Below are 25,724 nucleotides of genomic sequence, written 5' to 3'. Positions count from 1 at the left end.
ATAAACACCAAAACTACATTTTGCTCATTTTAGAGAAGAGCCAGTATCAGTATTGTGAGTTACTGTGAAATGGTAATTATGTCAGTGAAGGTGGAGCTTTTTAGCTGCTTCAAACCATCTTTGGTTTCGCTGAAATGTGGTTGAGCAGAGGTGCAGGGAATGTATCAGGCCTCTACTATAAGAATTAAAGTCACAGAAATTAATTATATCTGGTACCAGCAGAATGAAAAATGTTGATCTCTGAGAGTGTTATCTTTTTTTTTCCTCCATGTTCACTTATGTACTATTAGTGTCACTTCACTGTGAGGTGCATGCATGTAAAGCGATAACATTGCCAAATTGGCCCAAGAACTGACTGTGTCAGACTAATCAGCCGAGTAGAGCCAGTAAATTCCCCAGATCTATAAATCTCTGTATATAAAACTGTTGATCACTTAAAAGATTTCTTCACCATGTGCCAATAAAAGGCTTCATTGCATATCCTCACGGATGCAAGAAATGAAGTGCCCTTGTCTGCAAATGCAACAGGCACACAAAGTTTGTATTTTGCGATTCAACAAACGAGCCAGCAAATCAAAAGGTAGCATTGTGCATTTACATAATTATGTGTACATTAGCATATAAATCAAGCAAATACCTCTTTTTGCAGTGTTCGCATGAGTTATCTCCTACAAAGGGACGCTGTGATCCATAGAAATCAATTTCTTTAGTCATATTTATGTGTGGCTCTTCAAGGCTCACTGCCTACTTTGCTTTTGTATCCAAGAGGGGAAAAAAACAAGAATTATTTACCCACACTACTTCTGATGACTGCCTCGTACTCCTCCAGCACAAGTCGAACCCGCCCCTGGCAGTTTTTTTCACTTTGAAAACCCCTGTCTGAGAAGGAGGAAGAGAAGGAGGAGGAGAAAGAGGAGTGAGTGGGAGGTCGAGCACAAGTAGGAAGAACGATGAAGAAGAAAGGATGAAGAGGGGAATTAGAGATATAATATATATATATGAAGCAAAAATCGATATGCAAGAAACGTGTATAAAAAATAAATAAATACAAGACATATTTGAAATGCATATAAAAGAATGACCCCCCCCCCACCACCACCACCACCACCACCTCTGATGACTGGATCGCCAAACCTGCCCCTGGCGTTCCTTTGTCCTCTCAAAACCCCTGTCTGAGAAGGAGGAAGAGGAGGAGGAGAAGTGAGTAGGAGGGTTATAATAAGTAGGAAGAACAACAGAAAGATGAGGAAGGAGAATTACAGATAAAATACATCAGAAATAGAGATGGAGAGCTAAAGCCATGCTGGCTTCAGGCAGTAACAAAGAATCCGATCTGTCAGGTGGTCAGCATCTGTTGGTGGCCACAGTGATCATTAAACTAACAGGCACAATAATTCCACTCCCCTCATCTACTTTGCTGGCATGAGCATACTGGGGCACCCACATGTTAAACATCCTACTTAATGTTTTACAATTACAGTATGTTCTATTTTTTTCCTCTGCTGTGTGGGTGTGGGCTAATTATGTTACTGCCATAATACTATATGACAGTTTATTGTTTTTTTAAATGGAAAAATGAATACTGATTTGAATAGACTGATGTCCGTGCTGTTCTCTCCCTCAGCTTATGAGCTGCAGGAGTGTCCCGATCCAGAGCCTTTCCGCTACGGAGTGGTGGTGGGTGCTGGTTTCAATGTGGGTCAGTCTATTTCCTTTGAGTGTCTGCCTGGGTATCAGCTAATGGGACACTCCATCCTCACCTGTGAGCATGGCACCACTCGCAATTGGGATCACCCTTTCCCTCGCTGTGAAGGTAAGACATTTAACTAATCAATACCCCAAAAAAATTCACATTTATTAATCTGAACACTAAGTCGTCTTCCAAACAATTGGTCGGCACTGCCTCAGGAACACAGGACCAAAATAATATGATCGCTTCCTGTTTAGAATGTACTGAGCTATTATTATCATTAGTGTGAAGTGTGGCTATGGAGATAATGATTATCTATTATGAATAATGCAATTAAACTGAATTATCAGCCCCATTAATGAAGCAATGTATTCTTCAGTGAAAATCAATACAGTACTAAAGAGGAATGGAGACAAATAAAAGAGGAATAAAAGGAGCTAAATTGAAAAGAAAAGTAATGGGCGCTCTTTCATTTTGCCGCGTCCTTGACCCACATTCTCACGCTCTAGCTGTCAATTATTCAATGAGGCAGGAAAAATTACTGAGGGAGGTGATGGCCACGACACTGGAACTTTGAATGGGTGAGCAGAGAGATAAATGCGAGTGAGAGAAGGAGCAACAGAGTGAAAGGGCAGAGGGAATAGGAGGTTTTATTCCCATACAGCTATTTTCTTTTGTGTACGCATTTTCATTATTTACATCAAGTCTGAAGCTGAAACATTATCGAAGGAAAGTTTACCTATATGAAGGATTGTGTGTGAGTGCGTTCATATGTTGTTGTGTGTATGTTATGTGCATTGTACTGTGTATTTGCCGGGCTGAATATCCAAGAGAAGCAGCCTGATGCTTCTGGCCGTGAGTGTAATTCAATTGGCGATGACCTGGTGTGAAGAAGTGATAGAACAGGGGATGAAGTGATTAGAGATACCCAGGTCTCATAGGGATAAACATACCTGAACACATGCATGCACACATGCACAGACACTGTTGCTCGATTGACTTATTGTCATATTAGTTTTAAACTTAAATAAAAAAAGAAATGTGCTCAATTCAAAAAGTGGGTACACAGTTGTACCCAGTTTCCATTAAATGTGACAAAACCATTGATTTGATCAAATAATTCTAAATGCTGTTTGTATTTTACTGGTAAATTCATGCATGTGCAAACTTACAAAAACATACATTGCTGCTTTTTGTTCGCAAAGCAAATGTATTTGGATGTTTTTAACTCCTGTACTTAGATTTTGTACTTAAATCATTTTGAAACCAAAGTGTCTGAAAACATGGACCAGGTTTAAAACTATCAAAGTTATCCGTTAACCTTTCTATCACACCCCCTCCTCCTTCATCATCCCCTTTTTTCCATTTGCATTATTTTTATATAGCTTAACATGCTCTACTGTTTACTTTTTTTTGTACTGCAGGGTTGTTTCAAGTTTTCTGATCCCACCTAACCCGTCAAGCAAACACATACACATAAGGTTTAATTAGCCTGCCAGATGATGGCGTGAACCAGAGGTGCAGCTCCATAGAGTGTCCAGGGCTTAATCAATCAGTCAAATCGATAGCTTGTTTAACAGGTTAGCCAGCAGCAGCGTCTAGCCTATCAGCCACAGGGCTGAAGCAGGCAGCTGTATAACATGAACATACACATAACCTGCGAGAGAAACAGAGGGATAAAACATGCAATCTCTCCTTTGGGAATGATCATATACCCATAGGCATCCAAGGGTGTGCTGTTAAGCTGAATACCCTGTCTGGGTTGCTTGGGATGCCTGCACTACTGCGATTACGGCTCCTTCCTGATTTTCCCTGCTCCACCACGGAGAATATGGGGTTTCTCTAAGGGCACCGGCGGGAATGTTAAGCTTCATAATCGTTAAGTTGGTTAGAAGCTCCTGAGTTCCTGAGAAATGTTTGAAATATAGTTACAATTCTTTGCATAAATATTTGAGGCAGTTTGGATGTGTGTGAGGGAGTGTTACTGTGTTTTTTAATCTCAGGATATGAGTCATGTGCAGAATTGTGAGGTTAAAGTCCTTTCAGTTCGGACATCAGTGTACCGGTTTTAACCTTTCCTGTCACTCAAACATACAGTAGTTTACACACACATTCACATCCCCTTCTCATAGACATACTGTACATATACACACACCTCAAAAGCTCAGTCCACACTTACCCCCCCACCTCATCTCCACATTCTCTCTTCACCCGCAGTGGGAAAGGGTTGAGGCCTTATCTTAGCAAAACACTCCATCCAAGTCCCCACTTGCTAACAGGCTTTACTGGCTAATCTTTAGCTCAGACAAGCGCCTGGGCATTAGACGAAGAGTGAAGAAGAGGGGGAGAGAGACACTGAGAAGGGAAGCAGAAGAAGAGGGGGATGAAAAATCCCCTTTTTCCACCAATTGCAGCTGAATTATGAATCTGTCCTGTTGTATTCCTGGCCCACTGATATACATACACTGCTTCTCTTTTCCCTTGCACTTACCTCCCCCAGTGCCTTGCGGTGGGAACATCACATCAGACAATGGGACCATCTTCTCCCCGGGTTACCCAGAGGAGTACCCTAGCTCAGCTGACTGCTCCTGGCTGATCACCGTGGCTCATGGCTTCGGTGTCAAACTGAACTTCACCCTGCTTCAGGTTCATGGGCCACACGACTTCATCACCGTCTGGTAAGAAATGACTATTTTTCTTACAGTTTCAGGTAATGTTAATTTTTGTTTGTTGGTAAAATGAAATAATATTTTCATCTGGTTTTTTTTTGGGAAACCAAAATCTCAAGGCCATCTCAACAAAATATTGAACTCCAGTGTGTTACACTGTCTTAAGTGTCATTGAACTGTTGCCATGTCTCTTCATTCATTTGCAGTTCCTTTTTGAGGTTATCACCGTCTCTGTGTTGTCTTTTCTTTCAGTCCCTTCTTTCAACTCCTCGTCACCCATTCCTACTTTCAACCTGTTGCGCCCACCTCCAGCTTTTTCTTCCCATATCTGCCTCTGTTGTGTTGCTTAACAAAACTGAGTCAGGGTCCAGTTAGCTAAGCTGTAATTCCCCTGCCCCCCTTTTTTTTGTGACTGCAGCTTGTTTTCTAACTAACAAGCACAGAATGGTCTCCTGTCACATGTGTCTCTCATCTTTCTCATCTATTACAAATGACGTGCTGATGCTGATTACTCACCTCTACCTCATATCCTCTCCCCCTTTTTCTTTTTTAATGTATGTAGAACATGGAATTTATACAAATGTGAAAGATAATCATTTTGTGAGTTACTGATTTGGGACTGGATTTTATTTATTTATTTTTCCGAACAGTTGGAACAGTATGGCAAATCTGCCGTGGGAACACCAGAAAACTCTGATCATGACAGATACTTCTGTGGGTTTTGGCTATTCATTAGTAATCTTAATGACAGGGAAACGTGTACCAATTATTATTCATTTTTATATCGTATTTACTGAATAACAAATTTAATGAATGCAATCAGCCATGAAGGACCAGTCAGAGCAATAGGTGGAACCTGCTTCCCACCTCCTTCAAAATATGTGTGAGAGAGGTACACAGAGAATAGGTCTTGGCTACTGCAAATGTTTGTGTGTTAATGCTTGTGTCAGGACGTTTATGTGGTTAGTTAGTATGTCTTTTTGCCTGACTGAGTATCGAGGGGTGAAGCTTTCTTTCATCATCTCCATAATGCATGGCTGGGCCCACCATATGTGTGTCCAAAAACAGGATTTTGCATGCATGACTGTTGCCAGTCCCAGTTGATCCCCTCTCCCTGAGACAAGCTCCAAAGGTCCCAGCTCTCAGTGAGACCGGAGATCTGACTGCCAGCCAACCTGGCAACTTCAAGACCACGTGAAAAGTCCACATGGTGCAGACTGACATCTATGTTTTATGGATTGGGCCACTTACAGAAATTTGTGTGAAGATTCTTTAGTCCATGGAGAGTAGATGTCTCTAAGTCAACAGTGAGCCAAAATGTCCACTTTGTATTTTATTCTTACTCTTCTGTTAACGCCCCCCAGTGTTGATCTTTCCCAGCGAGCTCATGCAGAGCCAAGATGGGGACTATCATGTTCCCCAGTTTTCAGTTACCACCGCTGTGTATCTATCCACTGAACTACTGAGCCAAGGAAATGGGGCCCGTAATGGCGGCTTGGCCAGAGTGCTGTCAGGCAGCAGTCCCTAGCCAGCCGTTTCCAGAGCTGCTTGTAATCTCCCATGCCCAGTCTGACAGCCAAAGACAGATGGTTTTTAAGCTGAATGGTTGTGGCAGGAATCTGGGAGCTGGCTTAATCGGCCATGCCCACGCCAGGGGACTGCCAAGGCCGGGCCACAGTTTCCAGAGACACTCCCACTTGATAGCAGTTAGCAGAAACAGCGCAATCCAGACCTGTCATTCCACACTTATCTGCAATTTTTACCTTATTTCAATATAATCACCCAGAACAGCCCAGAGTAATTGCTTTGGGTATGATGAAGTGAGCAGCTTGGTTATACTCTGCTGCTGGAAACTGCTTGACAATAATCTGGCATGTGGCTTTGTTTGGTTTCTCACAGATCTGCGTCACGGAGCCTCAAGGTGCTGTGTGGTTAGAGTGAGAATTTGAGCAGGATGCTGACAGAAAATCCCCACAGTTAATTATTGTCCTCCAGTGTATTGTTATAATTTGAAGTTATATTTGACCCGTGGCATTTTTTATTCCCTGTAGGGATGGTCCACAGGAGACAGCCAGAAAACTGGGAGTGTTCACCGATGGAGAGCCCAATGACCCGCCCAGTAGCACATCCAATCAGGTGCTGATACGTTTCCGTAGTAACACAGAGAAGGGGGGTCTGTTTCGTATCAGCTATCAAGGTATGTAAATTACTTGTCTTTCTAGATCCCTTTTTCTGCCAGATATTTCACACCTATTCTGTTTGACTCCTTTCATGTCTTTGATGCTCTCGATAAAGCTTACAGACTGCAGTTCTGCCTGCCTCCCCCCATCATCCCTAACGCAGAGATCCTGATGGCAAGCAAAGAGTTTAAAATTGGTAGGTGGGGAAAGCTGTCACAAAAAGACATATCCATACACATATAGACACACACAATCACTGCTATCTAGGCACTGCTGGATTTTTTTTTTTATTAGATGTTGGTCTCATCCTGACTTGCGGAATTGTAGCATTTTAAAGAGTTAATCCCTCTGTCAGTTCATCTCTTGGCTTTGACAGTTTTCATTTCCCTGCGGTCACTGGCTCTCACACCGACTGCACGTCCCATAAGGCAATGGTGGTAAATGCAAGCTCACCACAGCAGTAAGAATAAATGATTATGTCAAAAAAATCAGAAGGCCAGAGATGATTAGAGGCAGGTGCTTTCAGTGTCCCCTGTTTATTTGCATACCCCCTTGACTCATTATTATTCACAAAGGAAGCAATACTGAGACGGTGTTTCATTAACAGGATCCCCAAAGGAGATTTATTATGGTACTTTGTTCCACTGTCACCTTTTTTGTTTCACTGAGACGCCGTGTTATATCAGTATCCTGGCTAGGGAGCATTGGTCAGTGTATGAAGATATTTTGGTTTGTATTAATCATCTGAAGTGTTCACACCATCTCTGATCTGTCATTAACCGTGCCTCTCCCTCCTCCATCTCTCTCTGTTCAGGCGATATAGTGCGATACCGATGTCTTCCAGGCTACCAATTAAGTGGAAACAGCATCCTGACCTGCCGGTTGGGGACACACTTGGAGTTTGAGGGGCCTCCACCCTCATGTGATGGTGAGTGAGAGCCTGAGGCTTGGGAACTTATTCAGAATAAGCCAAGCTGTCCTTTTAAGGACCGAGCCTGTTCACACTCTACCACAGTTCTACCTTCACACCAGAAAGCTGCCAAATATAATACCAATCTGATGTGTTGGTCATGGAGCAGCTCAAATCTCTGTGGCTGAAAATCCCCCTTTGAAATAAATTTCAGCTGATCACATAGCAGCAGATACAGATCACACAAGCTTATAAGTGAGGGTCTTTAAAAGCCCAGTGCAGCACAGTGTATCAGCATAGAAGCAATAGGTGCAGTTGTTAAATGTTGTTAAAAGATGTTAAAGTGATGTACATGCACTATTTGCAAATAGAGGAGCTACAACTTCTCTTGAGTGCACATTGGTTCATAAATGTACAGCACCACAGGTGAAATACTGTCTTCCTCTGCCAAAAGGGTCTGCTGTGAGTTTATTTTCAGCAGGGTCATAGGTAGGCAATGTGATTTTGTTCTAATGATAGACTCATGCGCTAGTTTGAGTTTTGCCTTATTTCTGGATCCCGTGGGTGCTCTTTCTGCCTGTAGTCATGGAGCCGTTGCCTCATATCAGTTTGGCTGCTTTTTCCATTTCTGTGGATGATACTTAGCTCCCATGAGACTGAGGGTGGCTGCTGTAGTACTCTCTACATGCCAAGATATCATCCTCCCAGAGGAATCAATGAGTGCAGTGTTCCCAGCACACCGCATCATCATAATACTGTATGTTGTTTTCAATATATTTCCTCTGGGCAACAGGCAGGGTGCATAGATTTGTCCCTCTCTGCTTCAAAATATCATAAAAGCATATATCTTTTATCTCTTTTACTCTTAAAAAAATATTTTTTCCTTGGTTGTGCTTTTTCCGTCATCATCTTCTGCATCTCATGCCGTTTGTGGGTTATGAACAAGGGAAAGTGAGTGAAATTTGATAAATGCAACTCATTCGGAGTGCTAAATAGGAAAAACATACAGATGCTCTCAGTATGAGTTGAAAAAGGAGGGAGATAAAAGAAAGGGGGCATTGAAAGGCAAAGAGGAGCTATGTATAGGCTAATAATGAAGACGTGGAACAAAGCACCCAGGACACCCAGCGTGAGACATAAATGAGGGGGCTGAGTGCCGAAATTCGAGTGAGAAAAAACAAGGGAAATCTGGAAATCCTGTGTTCATTTTTCCCTCTATAAAGTCCTGCCTTTATTCCTGCCAACCCTTCACTGTGCCTCTAGATATTTGAAGCTGAGACATGTTTCAGAGAAACTACCCACTGACATTGCCTTGTACTTGAATTTTGAAAATATCATGCTCTCCGCACAGCTTTGCCTTGCTAAACTAAACAAACCCGTGTGCTGTTTTTAAAACGTTAAGAAAAGTCAGCGACAGTTGAATGCATTAACTTGCAGTTTACAGTTTCTGCTGTGAATCTGTGCTGATTTTCATGGCTTGTGTGACCTGTTAATTGTTCCCCTTATGCTGAGAGACTCATTATACTCCCCTTTCCTAGAAGCTGTCACTTAACCTGCAGTGACACAGACCAGGGTGATGAGAAGAGCCACAGCTTACAAAAGCTGAAGGAGGAGTGAGGAGTTGAGGTGGATGAGAGTAGAGAGGAAAGTGAGACAAAAAAGCTGATGCTAGTATGAAGGAGCGGGAGAAGATTGGATTGGGAGAGAGAAGCATCAAATCTAAACGAATGGGTAGAGGACAGTTTCAGGTGACTCTGTCTGAAATGAAACAGGTTTCTCAAGGAAAAAGATAAAAATCTGTCTAGAAGAGATGGAGGAGAGACTGCTAAACGACCAGAAAGATGGCAAGTAAGTGAGAGTGGGACAGGAGTTAAAAAGCAAGGCGAGAAGGAGAGACGGGGAGAGACGTAGTTGGAGGGCAGCGAAGAGACGAAGTGCACAGCTCATTGAAATGCAGGGGACATGTCGGCTGCAGCTGCACCTATCAAATCACCACTTCTGGCTCTGACAAGCACAACCCTCACTGCACGTGTAGCTGCCCCGGACACACACACACACACACAATCAAGCATGCGCATCATACATATACCATACTGCATAAAAGCGTACATGCTGGACTAGCATGTGTCTGGGTTATACAGCAGTGGATGCTGCCATTGTGATCGTCTACCAGAGAGCAGCACTGGAGCCTACAGCCGGTTCTGCAGTGTTGCTTGCCCCTCAGCACCAATATCCTCTCTCATCCTCTGCATTCCCTCCTCCCTCACCTACCACTTCCCTCCCCTGACTCACTAGCGTCAGACTTCTGTTCTTACGTAACACATGTACCCTTTATTCCCCACTCTCTTTTTTTGTCCTTCTCTGAGGCTGTTTCAGAACACAACAATACACCGCAATGTTTTTTTGTCACACATTTTCACACACAGGTGTCTATCAATACCCCGAGCTGTCTTTCTCTGTCTCTGTCTTTCCCATTTTCCCAACACTGGTATATGGGTCAATAAATATAAGCCACCACTATACACACATAAAGACAGACACACACAAAGATATTCTTGTTTATTGTTAAATTCAGTGGATTGTCATTTTTCATGTATTATGCCACTGGAACAACCAGTTGGTTTGTGCAGTATTTGACCTGCTAGTAGATCTATTAGAGCACCTGCGACCCCATTGCATATCTATTTTTCAATGCCGGTGCAATTGCAACCAAATAAGATAGAGCAATAATTCTTTTTTGCATATAAAACCCGAGGAGTTACACTTTCATATCACGCATTCAGCGTGTCCCAGAGCACTGTTTCCTTCCACTAATGTGTTTGCAGAAATCCAGTATAAAGCGCACACAACAAAAACGTTATTTAGTCGGTCTGGACATAAGTCTATACATATTATTACAACTTGGGATGTAAAGGTTGTATTGATGTATAGCAAATTAAAATGCTCCAAAAAAATGGCACTACAGCATGTAAAAATGTAAAGATAGGCTCTGTCTTGTTCTATGGTGGCTATTAAAGGGTTAAGTACATCTGCTGTCTGCTGAGACCACAGGGACGTCCAACATCATGTACACAAAGCAACAGCATCAGTGCAAAGTGTTGCTTGAGTTCATTAATGAAACACAATGAGCTCTGATGATCCAAAATCCCTGTGTTTATCCCCCAGACAGATTTCTGGTTAAAACCGGCATAATCGCCCATCACATTCGTTTCCTGCTAGCTAGCTTTCTTCATCCCACTCTGTACTTTCACCTCCCTCCCCTCTACGCCTATCATCTTGCTTGCTCCCTCGATTATATATTTGCCCTAGCCCCTTTTTTAGTCTCACAGAATGGATTACAGCTGCCCCCTTTTCACATCCCTATTGTCAACCCTGATGTCTCAGAGTTGTTAGGTCCTGATTCATGCTAATGCTTATGTTGTGGCCCATCCCCTTCAATCAGCTTGTTATCGCTCTACAGCTTATGCTAATTAAATACCAACATGAGTAAAGGCATCGCAGCAGCACCGCAGCACTACAGCACTACAGCACTACAAGCTTGATATACTGCGGATTTGTGCACGTGTACATCCATACTTGCATACTGGGGTACACAAATGCGCATGTATTGATGCAGATGCGTGTACATCTGTGCTTGTCTGCACGGAAGCCTTCCACCGCATTTTTTGATTGGGAAATTGTTGCATACCATGATCAATTTGTACACAAACAGAAGGGATGTCTCATGGATTGCCATTCCTGCTACCAGTTTATTCAATTCCTTGTCTCATTAAAGTGAAATTTCATTTTGAGCCCTATCAGTGTTGATCTCACCTCGTGTGTTGAAGCTGCCTTTTTCCAGCTGTCAGACTTGTCCCCTAATACCCTTTTGTTTACAGCCAAACAGAGTGATGCTTCTTTTCAAAGTGGATTAGTTTAATAAGTAGCAGCCTATAGATAAGAGCCCCTGTCTGTCTCTTTCCATCAGCTCCAAGAGTAGCTGAAAGCAGTTTTGAAGACATGTTGGAGGTTTCTGAAAGGTCACAGGCAGCGCACATCTCATCCTCAGAGAATTGATTGTTTAATGAACTTCACTCTTAGATTTTATATGCTACTTCCAGACGCAATCAGTTTCACTATCAGTGATGGATTTAAGCCTCACATCCACCGAGGTGCTTGAGGCTGTGAATGATTTCACAGACTTGGTGAATGTCTTCTTGGGGTTTGGGATGAGAATGGATTGCTGTCACTTCTACTTCCAAAGTACAAGCTCAAACATACTGAGACTGTAGATTTCTAATTGACACATCATATGCTACATGATGGTACTATTACTTTAGTATACCAGTGTACATGCTGTGGAAATTGCACTCTCTAAGATGCTGACTCTGAAACAGTAATGTAACCTCCATAGTACAATAGCTTTTTTTATCCCAGCACTTTAGCTAACTGTGTATCCAAGCACCATATAATGTTACTGAGTAACAAGTATTGCTTCTTGTGGCACCATAGTGGCCTATGGGTTTAATTCCAGCTGAAGACCTATGTTGCATGTCGTCCCCGTCTTTTTTTCCTCTCATTGCCTGTTATTTCTGTTCTGCTAACTATTTATTGAAGGTACAAAAACACCACAAATACAGTTTATTGACTCATGGTAAACAATATTTGCAGATTTTGTTTTTTCTCCTATTTATTTCAACATTTGGTTGAGGTCTGCAATGAATGCCAATACAATGAGTGGCAAAACGTTGTGGCAAAAGTATTTGACAGGAATATGCCTCATGTCAACATGCCTTTGTGGGAATGACAGCTTTTCTGAGATATCCTGAGGCAATAAACCCACCCTGGTTGACACGCGAAGCAAGGGAAAACAAATGCAAAGAACAATTTGCAAATGCTGTTTAGCCCAGGCTGTCTGCCATCATTTTTTTCCTGCAGATTTAATAATCTCTTCCCCTGTGAACACACAGAGAGGAGGTTGAACAAGCCCAGACACACTCGCATACACAAAACAGTGCGCTGACACAAACACACACACAAAAATAAGTGTATACCCACACATGCATTGTGTCACAGAGGGGGTGCTGCTAGAATGTGATTCAGAGCATTCGGTATTTCACCACTGTAATGAAGGACCTGCTAGTGCCAAGTGCTGCCTTTACCCTGAGGCAGAACAGGCTCGGGTATTCAAATTGTGGCACATAACAGGGGCATTTACACCCCCGGCAAAATGTTTTGCCATACTTGGTTTACAAACACGCTCGCACACAAAATGTATGCACATTCATAAGCACCCGATCATGCGCACTTTGAAGTAGTTTGTAATCACATTTGCAGCACATTCTTGATTCCTGGTATGATTGTAAGAAAAGCCTCTGGCTGGTGTTAAACGAGGTAAATGTATTGTTGTATTTTTCTGTGAGTTTGAAATGGTCTTTTGTAAACAGGAAAGCTCTTAACAAGCTGTTAGGGTGAGTTCCAGCACGGCTTCAGTGTGAAATATAATATATGTCATAGTAGGCCCTTAGGATTCTAATTGATATAGGAAGCAGTGAGTAACAGTAGACGGCAGTTAATTTCACAATAATGAACATTTAGGATTATGGTATCTTATTTACCTCCAAAAGGCAATCCCAAGCAAACAAGAAAAGTAAATGCACGTCTTTCTGTACTGTGGAAGAGTTATTTCACACTCTACCTCTTCAGCACTCACCCCCATTAGGTGAGCAGCAAAAACAATAGGAAGGAAGAAACGCTATGTAGCAGTTGCATTGTGTCATCGTTGCAGCATTGGCTTCCTTTCATGTTTGCAGCTTGTTTTTTGGGGTGCCACCGTGTATGTAGACAGCTCTGGCAGATTAAGAGGTTGACTTCACAGCTTCGCAAACAAAAACGCAACCGACTGGAGTGCTGTGTAATGTCTGATAATACAGGCTGATATCACGAGGAAATGGCAAAGGATGTCACAGAGATGTACCACAAGAATATCAATGGCAGGGGAGCATGAGATCAGTGTGCGTCAACCACCAAGTTAGCAACATGTGTACATACAGTGCTGACAATGGGCAAAGGGGAGGGAATGTGCTCACGGTAAGCCAGTAATATTACATAATATGTAAGCCGCCTCCTGGACTGACTCACTGTAGCATGGACAGCTTAGCTATGCTTTTAGTCACATTGAGTTGCCCTCCAAGAGCAGCATGGATCTAACCAATCCAATTTATGCTTCAAGGTAAATTACCTAAAGAGAATGAACAATTAGAAGTTATATGCAATTATGAAACAACACAGAGAAGCAGTACATAAACAAACCATTATTCCTATCATCCAAATAAGTTGATTGATTTTTTTTTTTTGTCGCTTTTTATTCCTCTCAACAGTGACTTGTCCAATGAATGAGGTCCTCACAGCTTCCACAGGTGTCATTATGAGCCAGTCACCAGGCAGTGGTTTCCCACATTTTGAGTCCTGCTCCTGGGTGGTCAAAGTCGAGCCTGGCTACAACATCACCTTCACTATAGAACACTTCCAGACCAGTCGTCAGTTTGATGAGCTTGAGATCTTCGACGGTGAGTCACTGGATCGACTAACCCCACCAATGGTTACAGACAGTATCATATAATTTAGTTGAGTAGCATTATGATTACATTGAGGTTTTATTTATCGAGAAGATAAATGAAGCACCCTGTTCCATTCCTAGTCTGGGTGATACCCATTACATGTCCTATTCAGTAGTCTGTTGACCCTGTGTCTATGACACTCTTTCTCCCCACACTTCAGTCGAACAAATATCCATGATTATAGGCTAAAATGAGCCAGACAACTGAATTTACAGTCCCCAACAAAGCTCTCTGCTTCGACTAACAGAAAATCACACACAGGCTCCCTTTCATGGTGACAGAACCTCTACATCTGCCTTGTACATTTGCATGTGATTAGAGGCACAGTCAGCAACTCTGCCAGGCTGCTCTGAGAAAATGGCGGTCGTATACAATAGTGTTCCTGATTAGTGCTTTTTATCTTCTGCCGAGTGGAGAGTAACAGACATTTGCTAACCTTGGGGCTGCCAAGCCAATTATAGAAGGAAATCTTTTTTCCACAATTATAAGCTGAGCAACTTTTGATTTTACCACAAGTATAACCAAATGCACAATCCCTCAAAAGCCACGAGTAGAGAAAATTATGCTAATTTCAAAATTCAATCGGTGCGAAATGGGAAATGTTTATAAATGATCTTCTCTGTTCTGTCAATTTACATTCACATGGAAAACGCTATCAAAATTATTCTTCAGATTTAAGTGTGGTGATGATGGAACACAAGCCGTTATTGTTAAGTGCCTGTGCAAGTGGTGGTTTACATAGCAAGTATTAGCATTTATTTTCTTTTGCACGGAGTTATGAGACTTTCAAAGATCGATTCTTTTTAATGATTGTCTCTTTTCTCTGTCTCTCTCAACCCAGGTCCATCCAGACAGAGTCCACTCCTGATTACCCTCAGTGGTAACTATTCCAGCCCGCTCAGCATCACCAGCTCCAATAACAAAGTCTACCTGCACTGGTCCTTTGATCACACTACCAGCCACAAAGGCTTTCGCATACGCTACTCAGGTGAGCCATAACTAGGCATACACTAGGCTGAAGTTAGAGGGTTTTTTTTTATGAAATTAAGGTGGTTGATTTACAGGAAGAAATTAGTATTTGACTTTGTTACATGTGGACATTGTTGTGCGTTCGTTCATCAAAGGTGCCTTGGATTTACTGTGCCAACAGGACCAAGATATTTGCTGCCAACAGCAGCTGAAATAGCTAGAAATATGAGCCATCTCCATGACAACCTAACGGGGGCGGCAAGCATCTGCAGCACTCCTCGCTGTGCAGCACATGCCTAGGAATTACTAAACGCTGTTTCTTGTATTGCTTATTATTCTTCTGTTTTGTCCTGCTCCCATGAAGGATCTGTTGGTATACGACACCTGCATAACTCGCTGTGACTTATGACTGTGTAAATATTTAAAAGGCTCCCTCCGTTCTGTATCACCACCACTCAGCCATATTGACTAATCGTCTCTCTCATCCTCTCAGCAGAGCTCTCCGTCTCCCGAACCGGATGTTCTGTCATTTCTCTGCCCCCCTTTTTTCCCTTGCCTCTTTTACTTTGTTTTTCTTTTCATAGTTGTGATGGATTTTGCCATAGCAGGCTAAGTGATAGACAGACTAAGTAATGGCTGAGAACCCACAAGTTGCCATGGTCAATATGGAGTTGCCTTCTGTGGTACCTCGATGGCGAGGTTGAAACAGATGGCACAGGAAGATTCAGTGTATTCAACTGTGTCTCTCATCAGTCCATCATTTGTCTTCATGGGCCCATCTTCCATCACCACCTTGCAGACATCCTCCCCCCTGTTTCTGTTTCTCCACTAGCTCATTTAGACATGTTCGTCTCCACTTACAGTTTGCCCGACTCTGTCACTTCACATCTTCCTTACTACAGGTATCTGCTTATGCTTATATGTTCCTGCCTTTGTCTGTATCACCATCTCCCTCCCACCCTCGGTCCCCTCCTCTTTATTATCTATGCCAACGTAGATCTGATTCCTCTTAGCTGCAGGGCTGATTGCTGTTAGACAAGCTGTATACTATAACAAGCACAGAGAGGGAAGGAGCGGGGTACACAGAAAGAGGTGCAAATGAGGTAGACACCGATAGAAGTGAAGAATTGAACTCAAGGGTGGCTCAGGAGCCGCCAGTCACTGTGACTGACAGGAGAAGGCCTTGCCAGGGAACATACAGTAGCTCAGTCGGCATTTTAAATATTGGATTTAAACAATGGGCTTATGTGGTATTCCTTACCCACGTAGCTACCGGGGGGTGTAAAGAGGACAAACTTGAATGATACACTTTACCAAAGCCTGTAGGACATTTACTGTGTATCATCTACTAAGAAATCTAGTGTCTTTCTTAGTGAACGTCAGTGTCGAATTCCACATAAACTCTGTTTTATCTCTTCAGAGCCACAAAATGGCCTGTCAGCTCACTTGAAAAGTCTCACATTTTCTGTCTCACTGGAACATTTTGTATGAGACAGCAACATCTCATAAAAGCTGAATACATATTACACCGCTGACATGGCTCTTAAGTTTTTCTACTGTAAAGGAGTTTTATCTGATTGCATGGTGCTAAAAATTCCCACTGACTACAATGAGAGACCATTTTCATAGCCACATGTGAGTGGTTGGAGTCACAATTTGCATTTTTATAGAAATGTAAAGTGGTCACAGTGATTAAGTGTAATGGATAATACTCTTTTTTTTTTTTTTGTCCGTGGTCCACTTCCATCCTAATCTCTCCTCACAATAGTCACCATTTTCTGTGTCCCATAGCCATTTTCTGATGCATCACAATATTTTCTTAAATGTTTTCACGATGTTTGTTGTCTTTGAGTCTCAAACAGGTGTGTAGTGATGTCATGCTATTGTGAGATCTGCGAAATGCAATTCAGACCTCAGAGTCCTCCATTCTTTGGAAACCATGGACCTGTTGCTGGCACCACTTGGGATGATTAACGATTATTGAAGCTACCAATTTAGCCAACAAACAACAACAGATACTGTTGTTCCTGTTATTATGTATCCATCACTTTTATGGTCCTCCTCTCCTGCTGCTGACAAACTCCTGCTTCGCTTTGTAGAACATTAGTTTCCTTTAATCAATTTTCCTTGTCTCTAGTGTCTCGAGTGTGCAGTTTTTTTCCTTAAAGCGATTGCGTTGTAGCAGTTGTATTAATACATATCCTCCTTAACCACGGCAGGCATAGAAGACGGATGCAAAACAGATCTGGGGCTCTGTGCTATTAACAGCATATTAATCCTTCACCTCCTCAACAATATCTTACATCATCTTGCATCATTGCACTATGCTTGCACTTTTTATATATATATATATATTTATATTTTTACCTGTTTCTTGCATTTTGTCATAGCGACCTACTGCAGCCCTCCAAACAACCCTGTAAATGGCACAGTGCACAGTCTGACAGGCACCAAGCTGGGCAGCACCCTGCGTTTCAACTGCGACCAGGGCTTCCGGCTTATTGGCCAGAGCAGTGCCACATGCACCCGGACTGCACAGGGGATCTACCAGTGGAACGCACCAGTGCCACTTTGCCAAGGTCAGGTTAGGGCCCAATCATAGCAGCAGGTCATGAGATAGGATGACAAGGTTTGAAAAGGTTAAGAAAAACACAGATAGAAAAGTCAAATCGACAAGACGACTTGTCGACTTATTTTTTTCCAACGTATCTGAGATGAAATCTGTTTGGTAAGATTAGTAGAGCAGGATAATTTGACATTGTTAATGCAAAGCAACTTGGACAAGATTTTTCTTTTCAATTAAGTCACATTAAATCAATATTATTATTGTGACTGAGCTCATTCAGCATTTAGCTGAATTTAGCTGAAAAAGGGAAAGATGAAATTAACCACAAAACTGTGGACAGACATCAAGATTTTAACACCGGTAGCCTAAATTGCAAGCAGAGTTAAAGAGGACATTTTTGTAGAAAGTGTATTTTGTTAGTTCAGTCATTCTGATTCAAGTTGATTGGAAAAAACTATCACTGAATCCATTTGTTTTGGATCAAAGTGTGATTTCAGCTGACAGTGTGCCATCACCAACGGCCCGTGAGCCTGAGGCTTGCTTCAAGGAAGCTCAATTCATCACACCTCAGAATTGTTTTGAAGATAACACTGCATCAGATTAATGATATTTGGTTTACCTGAGCTGAATTGTTTGATATGTCAGTCTTATGGGTTTACAGTCAGTCAGTTATCTGCTTGTCACTGTGCTATTTGTTTTATTGATGGAAGCAACAATAGCAATTAATCTGAGACATTAGGGAAGTTTGAAAGTATTGTTATTTGAAAAGAAACAAAATGAATTGAATAATTTAAGTCATAGCTTTTAAGGCATGATATATCTACTTTCATTTAAAAGTTGTTTTTTTTTAGACTTTACAAGGCTGTTATACTGTTGGGCCGTCTTGATTGATTTCCAATTTCAGTGAATTCTCCATTGTGTTGTGTTTAGATTTCCTTTTCTATTCCATCACCAAGGAAAGAAATCTAAAAGCTCTGCTTGCAGGCTCTAGTTTTCACCCAGACTTATCAACAGTATTAGCTGAAGTGAAAACTGATAGCAGCAGGGCATCCATTCAGTGTCTGCTCAGGTCTGCACCAGATGTAATCTCCACATGAATTGCATGTGCTCTCTCTAGATTTGATTGTTTACTAATGTGCAGATGGCAGCCCGAGTTAATGTTTACTGCACATCAGTGCTGGCTCTGGGACTGTATTTGTACAGAAAACTCTTTTGTGAGCTAGGCACTCTGCATACAAGATGTTTATTAAAACATACTTTGCTACCTGTGCTTTCACTCAACCAACCTCATTTTGTTTTGTCTTACCTTCCTGCTGCATCCCTCTTTCCCTTCCAGTCATGTCCTGTGGAATGCCAGTGCCTCCGGTCAATGGCAGCATTGTGGGCCAGGACTTCTCTCTAGGAGCCAGGGCCACGTACCAGTGTAATCCAGGATTTCGTCTTGCGGGGCCTGTCACCACTTCAGTGATCTGTCAGGAATCTGGGAGGTGGAGCCCCATTGAGGCCCCACCCAGATGTGTTCGTGAGTATTTCTTTTACTCTTTGTTTATTTATTTGCAGCATTGTCAACTCAACAAACTCCTAAACTTGGGCGTATTAAAAGATTTCATACAAATGAGTACAATGAGTTCAAAATATTCCTGATAGTTTGAGATTAAAACTGGCTTGCCATGATGGTAAGAGCACCAAACTCAAGTAGCTATTTGAGTTAATAATGGCTGTTTATCCTCTGACCTTCCAGCGGTGACCTGCCCTGACATCGGCCACTCTGCTGTCCAACATGGGAGATGGAGGCTGATCTATGGAACTCAAAATCAATATGACGCTATAATGATGCTCATATGTGACCCAGGATATTACTACAGGGGTCAAAGGGTAATTCGCTGCCAGGCGAACAGCACCTGGAACTATCCAGATCCACGCCCAGTCTGTGACAGTAAGTGCACACTCCACAGTCTAATCTTCCTATATTCTCTTGAGTAAACTTTATATTTTGACCATACTGCTTTCTAAAATGTGATATTGTTTTCTCATTTCAGTCATCTCCTGCGGGGATCTTGGGACTCCACCAAATGGCAACAAGATTGGAACACTAACTGTATATGGAGCCACGGCCATTTTCTCCTGCAACACAGGCTATACCTTAGTGGGCTCTCGGGTACGAGAGTGTATGTCCAACGGGCTTTGGAGTGGAACACAGGTCCAATGTCTAGGTAAGATCTTCAGCACCCAAAAAAGATGATAACTTCATAAAATCCTCCAACTTTCTTCAGAAAGTATTCAAACCACATATGTCTGACACTGTTTTCCTCTTCATTCATCCACAGCTGGCCATTGTGGCACCCCAGAGCCCATAGTGAATGGGCAAATCATTGGGGAGAATTATAACTATCGAGGCAGCGTTGTGTATCAGTGTAGCCCAGGATTTCGCCTTATCGGGGTGTCTGTGCGAATCTGTGAACAAGATCACCGCTGGTCAGGACGCACTCCTGTCTGTGTCCGTAAGTGCCCATCAAGAACAGTTAATCAGTAAAGCTATGGCTGGTAGTTAAAGACTTCTAAAATGCTCAGATTAACACATCAGGGCTTCAGACTTATAAAGTTGCCAACTTTATCTCATCTTAATAGTGTTGCTGATCAATAATTTGTAATACGTGCTGGCATATATTACCGAGGGATTCTCTTATCAGGCTAGATTAGGGCCAATACGGACCGCCAATTTAGTGTGATTACTCCCGAGGCCTCTGGTACTGATCACCAATGAATCCCTATTATTGACCTTTTTAACAGAAAGCTCCTGCATAAAATACACTGAGAAAACTTCCCCTTGTTCATCCCTCATGTTAAGTTTTACCATGACATTTTCAAAGATGAGTACACAATAATACACTGTATTTCTGTATTGTAGTACTTATTTTACAAGATTGTAAAAATGTAGACATCCAGCCAGCGCAGCTGCGGAGGGACTCGCGGCACTATTGCTGAGATCTACAGTCAGTCTTTTCGTCTGTACAGCTTTGTTGTCATTGTGGCATTGCCTTTTCTAATCAAGGCTTTTTTTTATTCAGGTGTTTGATATTAAACCTTTAGATTTCATTAAACTGATCTGCAAGTGTATGATTTTCATTCTCCTTTGGCTTTCCCAGCCATCACTTGTGGCCATCCCGGCAACCCTACCTTCGGTATGACCCAGGGAACCCAGTTCAACTTAAATGATGTTGTGCGCTTCATCTGCAATACCGGATATGTTCTGCAGGGGGCTGTAAAATCTACCTGCCAGGCCAATGGGCAGTGGAGCAACGCCCTCCCCAGGTGTAAAAGTAAGTGTCCAAGTTCAAGCTCATCAGTCAGTGCATCTGCGATTTTTGGAGAAGCTCATGATTACAAACGAATGGAGGGATTAATGCAAAGAGCCAGCACGGATGCAAAGATATGTGGCTGATCCTGTCTACCCCAGGATCCAGTAGGCAGTAAATTACTTTTAAGAAAGCAATTTCAGGAAACAAAGTTGTGCAATTTGTCATGTGAGTGAACAAATTACTAATGAGAGAGGACAATTTATCAAATAATTTTTTCCTGACATCTCCATGATTTTAAAGTCTGCATGTGCATAAATCATTTTATGTACAAATACGAGTGTGTTCAAATGATCACATCACAGCTAGATAAGCAATGTATGGGTGATGCATACCAACTCTCCAGTTGGTATTTATATGTATTATGCTGTGAATAATTTGAGAGCTAAATAAGCCACTGGCGTCAGCTTTGTGCATACTTAATGACTAATCTATGTGAGACTATTTCCACATTCATGAATCGTTGGGTCTCTCTCTAATTAAAGAGTTTGGTCTAGACCTGCTCTTCATGTAAAGCGTCTTGAGATAACGCTGTTGTGAATTGGCGCATTATAAATAAAGATTGATTGATTGATTGACATACTTGCAAAGCGTGGTTCTCACCGCATGGTTCTCTTCTTGTGCTCTCATCCATTTGTGTGGATAGATATTGCATTACCTGTTGCTTTGTTTGAGGTCGTATCTTCTGTGACCACAGATGACCCCAATCACAGGGACAGTGGAGATGAAGCAGGGAGACACCCAGAGGGATAACGAGTTTAAACGACACATATTAGAGGAAATTGAAATGAAAAACCAAAGAGAGGCCTGGATTATTTAATTACCACGTCTCAACCACATGCTCCATGGAGGTTCCAGATAATATTTACATTTGATGTTATTTCCTCTTACCTCAGCTTCCTCTGTTACACCCCGAGGCTCACCTGTCTGTCAGGGAAACACATTTGCTTAATAATCATGCAGAGACGGCCAAAAACAATCACTGGGTCCTTGAGCTTGTATGAAAGACAGCAGCCTTTGGAGACCCACATCCTGGCTTTTGCACAGAATAAGAAGTACCCTGCTCTGCTTTGAATACGCGAGGCAAGGACTTTTAATTTGGCAGTGTTTTTGCGACAAGCGATGTATCTCGGCACCCACGTCTGTCTATAAGTCCCCACTAACTGAGGGCTTTGTGACAGGCACAGAAAGGGCGCTCCCAAGGTCGGACCTAGAATGTGACAAGGCAGTGACAGAACCAGTGACGGACTGACTTATGAGTTTGTTTTAAATGAGGAGAGAAAGGATTTGGCCTTTTTTTTTTAGACGTCTATGAAGGCATGAGGAGTCTCACAGGACTCCGTCAGTTGTTGAAAAAAGAAAGAAGTGCATTTGGCTGCTGTATGCATAAGCAGGCAAGATTTTCTCCAAGACATACCCCTAAAATCTCTCTGCTCTAGTAGTGACATCATATTAGCATTGGCCTTGTTTCCATGCAGATGAGTTTTGCATGAGACTGTATGTGTCTATAAGTGGGTGTGGGTGTCTTGTTTTGATAGCACATCATCCTCACTGTTGATTTGGAGACATAAGGAGCTTAGAGATCTTTTTGTCAATCAGATTTATCACCTTAATTACAGCATTCAAGACATATTTGCTGAGTTGCGCTCTCCTGTCTGCCGTGTACTTTCTTCCATGAGTAGAAAGAATGAATGCTCGGATGACATCCGCTTCATCCATCTCACCTTAGCTTTACTTAAGCCTAACCATCGGCTTTTCGTTTGGAGGGGGAAAGACAGGCGGATAGATACAGAAGGCAGGAAAAAAGGTGAGGGTGGGGCAGGAGTCAGTCAGACAAAGGTAATGATTTCCACGGCCCAGATTTTAACTACAAGAGTCTGTAGGCTCCATTAATAATGCAGGGAGCAGGAGAGCACCGCCGGCCCAGTCAGTCTCCTATCCCTCTCTAATCACCACCAATTTGAGTCACAGCAATAGAGCCACAACACTGCCTTCTTTGGATCTTTTGCGTGTTTTTATTTGTCTTTCAGCGATAAAAGGCAAGAGCCATGGGGCAGTAAAAAAACACACTGTGACACACACTTACAGGACTGTTTTTGGCGGGAGGCCAAGAGGAGGAGAGGGTGACCAGGGTCCCCCACTTCTGAGTGGAACTGAGATGAATTACCCCAGCCTTCCTTTGCCTCTCACTTCTATTCTTCTTTTCCTTTCATTCCTTTCACTTCCTCTCTCCCTGTTCATTCAGCCACACACAAAAAATTACCGGGAGGTCAGTCGTTCTAGATGACTGTTGGATCGCTTCTGAGCTCATGTTGCCCAAGCACATTTTTTCAAAGCCCAATTCCAAGCTTGGAAAGTCTCGTGCTGAAGCAGCTCCACTGCTTCAAACGCACTTTATAGTGTTATTATGTGTAAAGTTGTAAATGATGGCACCACGGGTCAGCACTCTCCTGGAAGGAATACATTATAATAGGTATTTGGGGGGTGATTTAGCTGTGCAGGCCAGCTTGGGAGCATGAAAATGAGTGAGCTTTTAGGCACATTAGCATACAATGGGTTCATTTTGGCTGTGGCAAAGGCACACTCATGGGGCAAGACTGGCAAGGCAAAATGGGGCATAATGGCTGCATGGGCACTCCCAGACAGTGTTTTAGAACCCATTAGAGTTTTGGCATCATGGTACATATTTGGTTGTGGTTCACAGTATAGACTAGACAGCAACTGTTACTCACTGTACTCTGTACTTTGTTGAGGCAGTGTAAGGTTTTGGTTTGTGTCTTGTATGTGAGACACTCAAGATGGATTGGTGCTGGTAGCAGCCATAGCCTGACATTCTGTCATGAATTTTAATATATTCTGCACCATCAGGACCTCTTCCTCCTAACTCTGTACAGCACCCCCCTCGCTGTCCCTCACTCATCCCTCATTCTCCCCTTCCCTAACTCCCTCCATCTGGTGCTAAACTGACATGGTGCCTCTTCTCCTGTGAGCTCCCCATCCATCACCATCTCTGCACCACGGCGGCCAGCAGGAGACTAGCTCTAATGAAGCAAATGTTTATTTCCGGAGTCTGCCTCCTACTTGATTTGGATTGGGGTGGATGGATGGATGGATGCTGAATGGGTGGAAGTAGTAGATGAGGAAAGGAATGGACAGAGTGAGTAAAAGCAAGAGAAAAATCCGCTAAATTGGGCATGTTCCCTCTATGGGAGGATCATTTATCTATATCAAAATATATGGCATATTATCATAATAAGACAAAAAACCTCCTCACTCATCTTTCTTTGAAGTAACATTTTTCATATAATCATCAAAGACGAAAGGTTCCAACACTCAGTCATTATTTCCAGGTTAAACCATTTGTTAAACTGAACCTCGAAGGCTTAAACAAGATGTCTTTTACTCTCTGACTTCTTTACTCTGTTCCCCCTCTGCCACCCTTCCTCCAGTTGTGAACTGCACAGAGCCGGGCCATGTAGAGAACAGCATCAGGCAGGTATTGCCCAGCGGGCCGCATCGCTACAGCTTCCAGACCACTGTGTCGTACCGCTGTAACCCGGGCTACTACCTGCTGGGCACCAGCTCCATCTCCTGTCAGGGAGATGGTACCTGGGACCGCTCCCTGCCCAAGTGCCTGTGTGAGTACCTCAGCAGTTGGTTGTAAGTGGCACTGCATGATTTTATTGGAAAAAGAGTACAATGAAACTGGTAAAGCTTACCAGACTGCGCCTGTCCACCTGCAAAGATCCTTATTTAAAACTGATTTCTTCAAATTAAAAACATGTTTTATCTTTTTTGTTCAATATAATTTTTAACTAAGAAACACTATACTTAGAAATACTATACTATAAAACAAAAAGCTGCAAATTAACACACTTTAGGAGAGAGAAACAATAAGCAATTTTAATTGAAAAATGACTTAAATGATTAATCGATTATAATAATTGCTGACAGTTATTTTTGCTGTGTTTTTTTTTAGCTACCTCTGAATTCACTGACTAGCTGTTTCAGTTTAGTCTTCCATTACTGTAGCATTACTGAAGCAGCTCCACTTCTTCATAGATCTCTTCCTCTCATCCCTCTGCTCTCATTGGACAGTGGTGCTGTGTGACCGCCCCAGCATGCCTCCCTACGCCCAGATCTCAGGCGATCGTCGGACAGTAGGCTCAGTCATCCGCTACAGCTGCATCGGTCAGCGTACCATCATCGGCAACACGACGCGAATGTGCCAGCTGGACGGCCAGTGGAGCGGCTCACCGCCACACTGCTCCGGTACGGAAAACTACACCCAGATTGACTGTCTGGACGGTTTGGAACGATAAAACTGAAAACAACCCCTTTGTGTGAAAGCTTTCCAACTTGATCTTCAAGAGCAATTTAAATTAAAAGATTGGAACCAGTACATTCAATCTTTTATATTTGACACTATCTGCTGGTCAAGCCCCTTTCTAGGTTCTTGGTTGTAATACTTGATTAATTCAGATGTAATATCAGCACCCAGTCACACTGATGCCCTAGTAATGCCAGGCCAACAAATAAATAGTTTGTGTGACAGCTGTTTGCAGGCAATGAGCAAAGTAGGTGGGGCAAAGATGGAGCTGCTTGTCTGCTCCACGGGCCTCAAGGGCAAAGAGAGTGTCCTCCATAAAACTGCTTTAATCTGCTCGTATTAGACTGAGGAACGGGGACGCCCACACCTCAGCTGGGTTATGAAGTGCTATAAAGACATCAGCCCCCATACTCTCTCTCCGCTTAGAGCGATTCGCTTCACAATACCTTGTATAT

General features: G+C 42.6%; 1 protein-coding gene across 1 annotated transcript in view; it reads left to right on the top strand.

The window, feature by feature from the left end:
• Positions 1 to 25,724, top strand: part of csmd2 (CUB and Sushi multiple domains 2) — a 218,311-nt gene that overhangs the window by 174,308 nt on the left and 18,279 nt on the right. Inside the window, exons 43-57 of the mRNA XM_070847122.1 lie at positions 1,625 to 1,813; positions 4,191 to 4,368; positions 6,411 to 6,556; positions 6,655 to 6,735; positions 7,354 to 7,467; positions 13,809 to 13,997; positions 14,890 to 15,036; positions 17,408 to 17,596; positions 18,920 to 19,105; positions 19,325 to 19,519; positions 19,623 to 19,796; positions 19,911 to 20,084; positions 20,730 to 20,903; positions 24,389 to 24,577; positions 25,038 to 25,211. Of these exons, the coding sequence (XP_070703223.1) occupies positions 1,625 to 1,813; positions 4,191 to 4,368; positions 6,411 to 6,556; positions 6,655 to 6,735; positions 7,354 to 7,467; positions 13,809 to 13,997; positions 14,890 to 15,036; positions 17,408 to 17,596; positions 18,920 to 19,105; positions 19,325 to 19,519; positions 19,623 to 19,796; positions 19,911 to 20,084; positions 20,730 to 20,903; positions 24,389 to 24,577; positions 25,038 to 25,211 (2,499 nt within the window). The remainder of the gene's footprint in view (positions 1 to 1,624; positions 1,814 to 4,190; positions 4,369 to 6,410; positions 6,557 to 6,654; positions 6,736 to 7,353; positions 7,468 to 13,808; positions 13,998 to 14,889; positions 15,037 to 17,407; positions 17,597 to 18,919; positions 19,106 to 19,324; positions 19,520 to 19,622; positions 19,797 to 19,910; positions 20,085 to 20,729; positions 20,904 to 24,388; positions 24,578 to 25,037; positions 25,212 to 25,724) is intronic.

This window comes from Pempheris klunzingeri, chromosome 16 (genome assembly GCF_042242105.1).
Source record: "Pempheris klunzingeri isolate RE-2024b chromosome 16, fPemKlu1.hap1, whole genome shotgun sequence".
Classification (NCBI taxonomy): Eukaryota; Metazoa; Chordata; class Actinopteri; order Acropomatiformes; family Pempheridae; genus Pempheris; species Pempheris klunzingeri.
The sequence above is the reverse complement of the archived record's forward strand: the minus strand, read 5'-3'. Positions and strand labels throughout refer to the sequence as shown.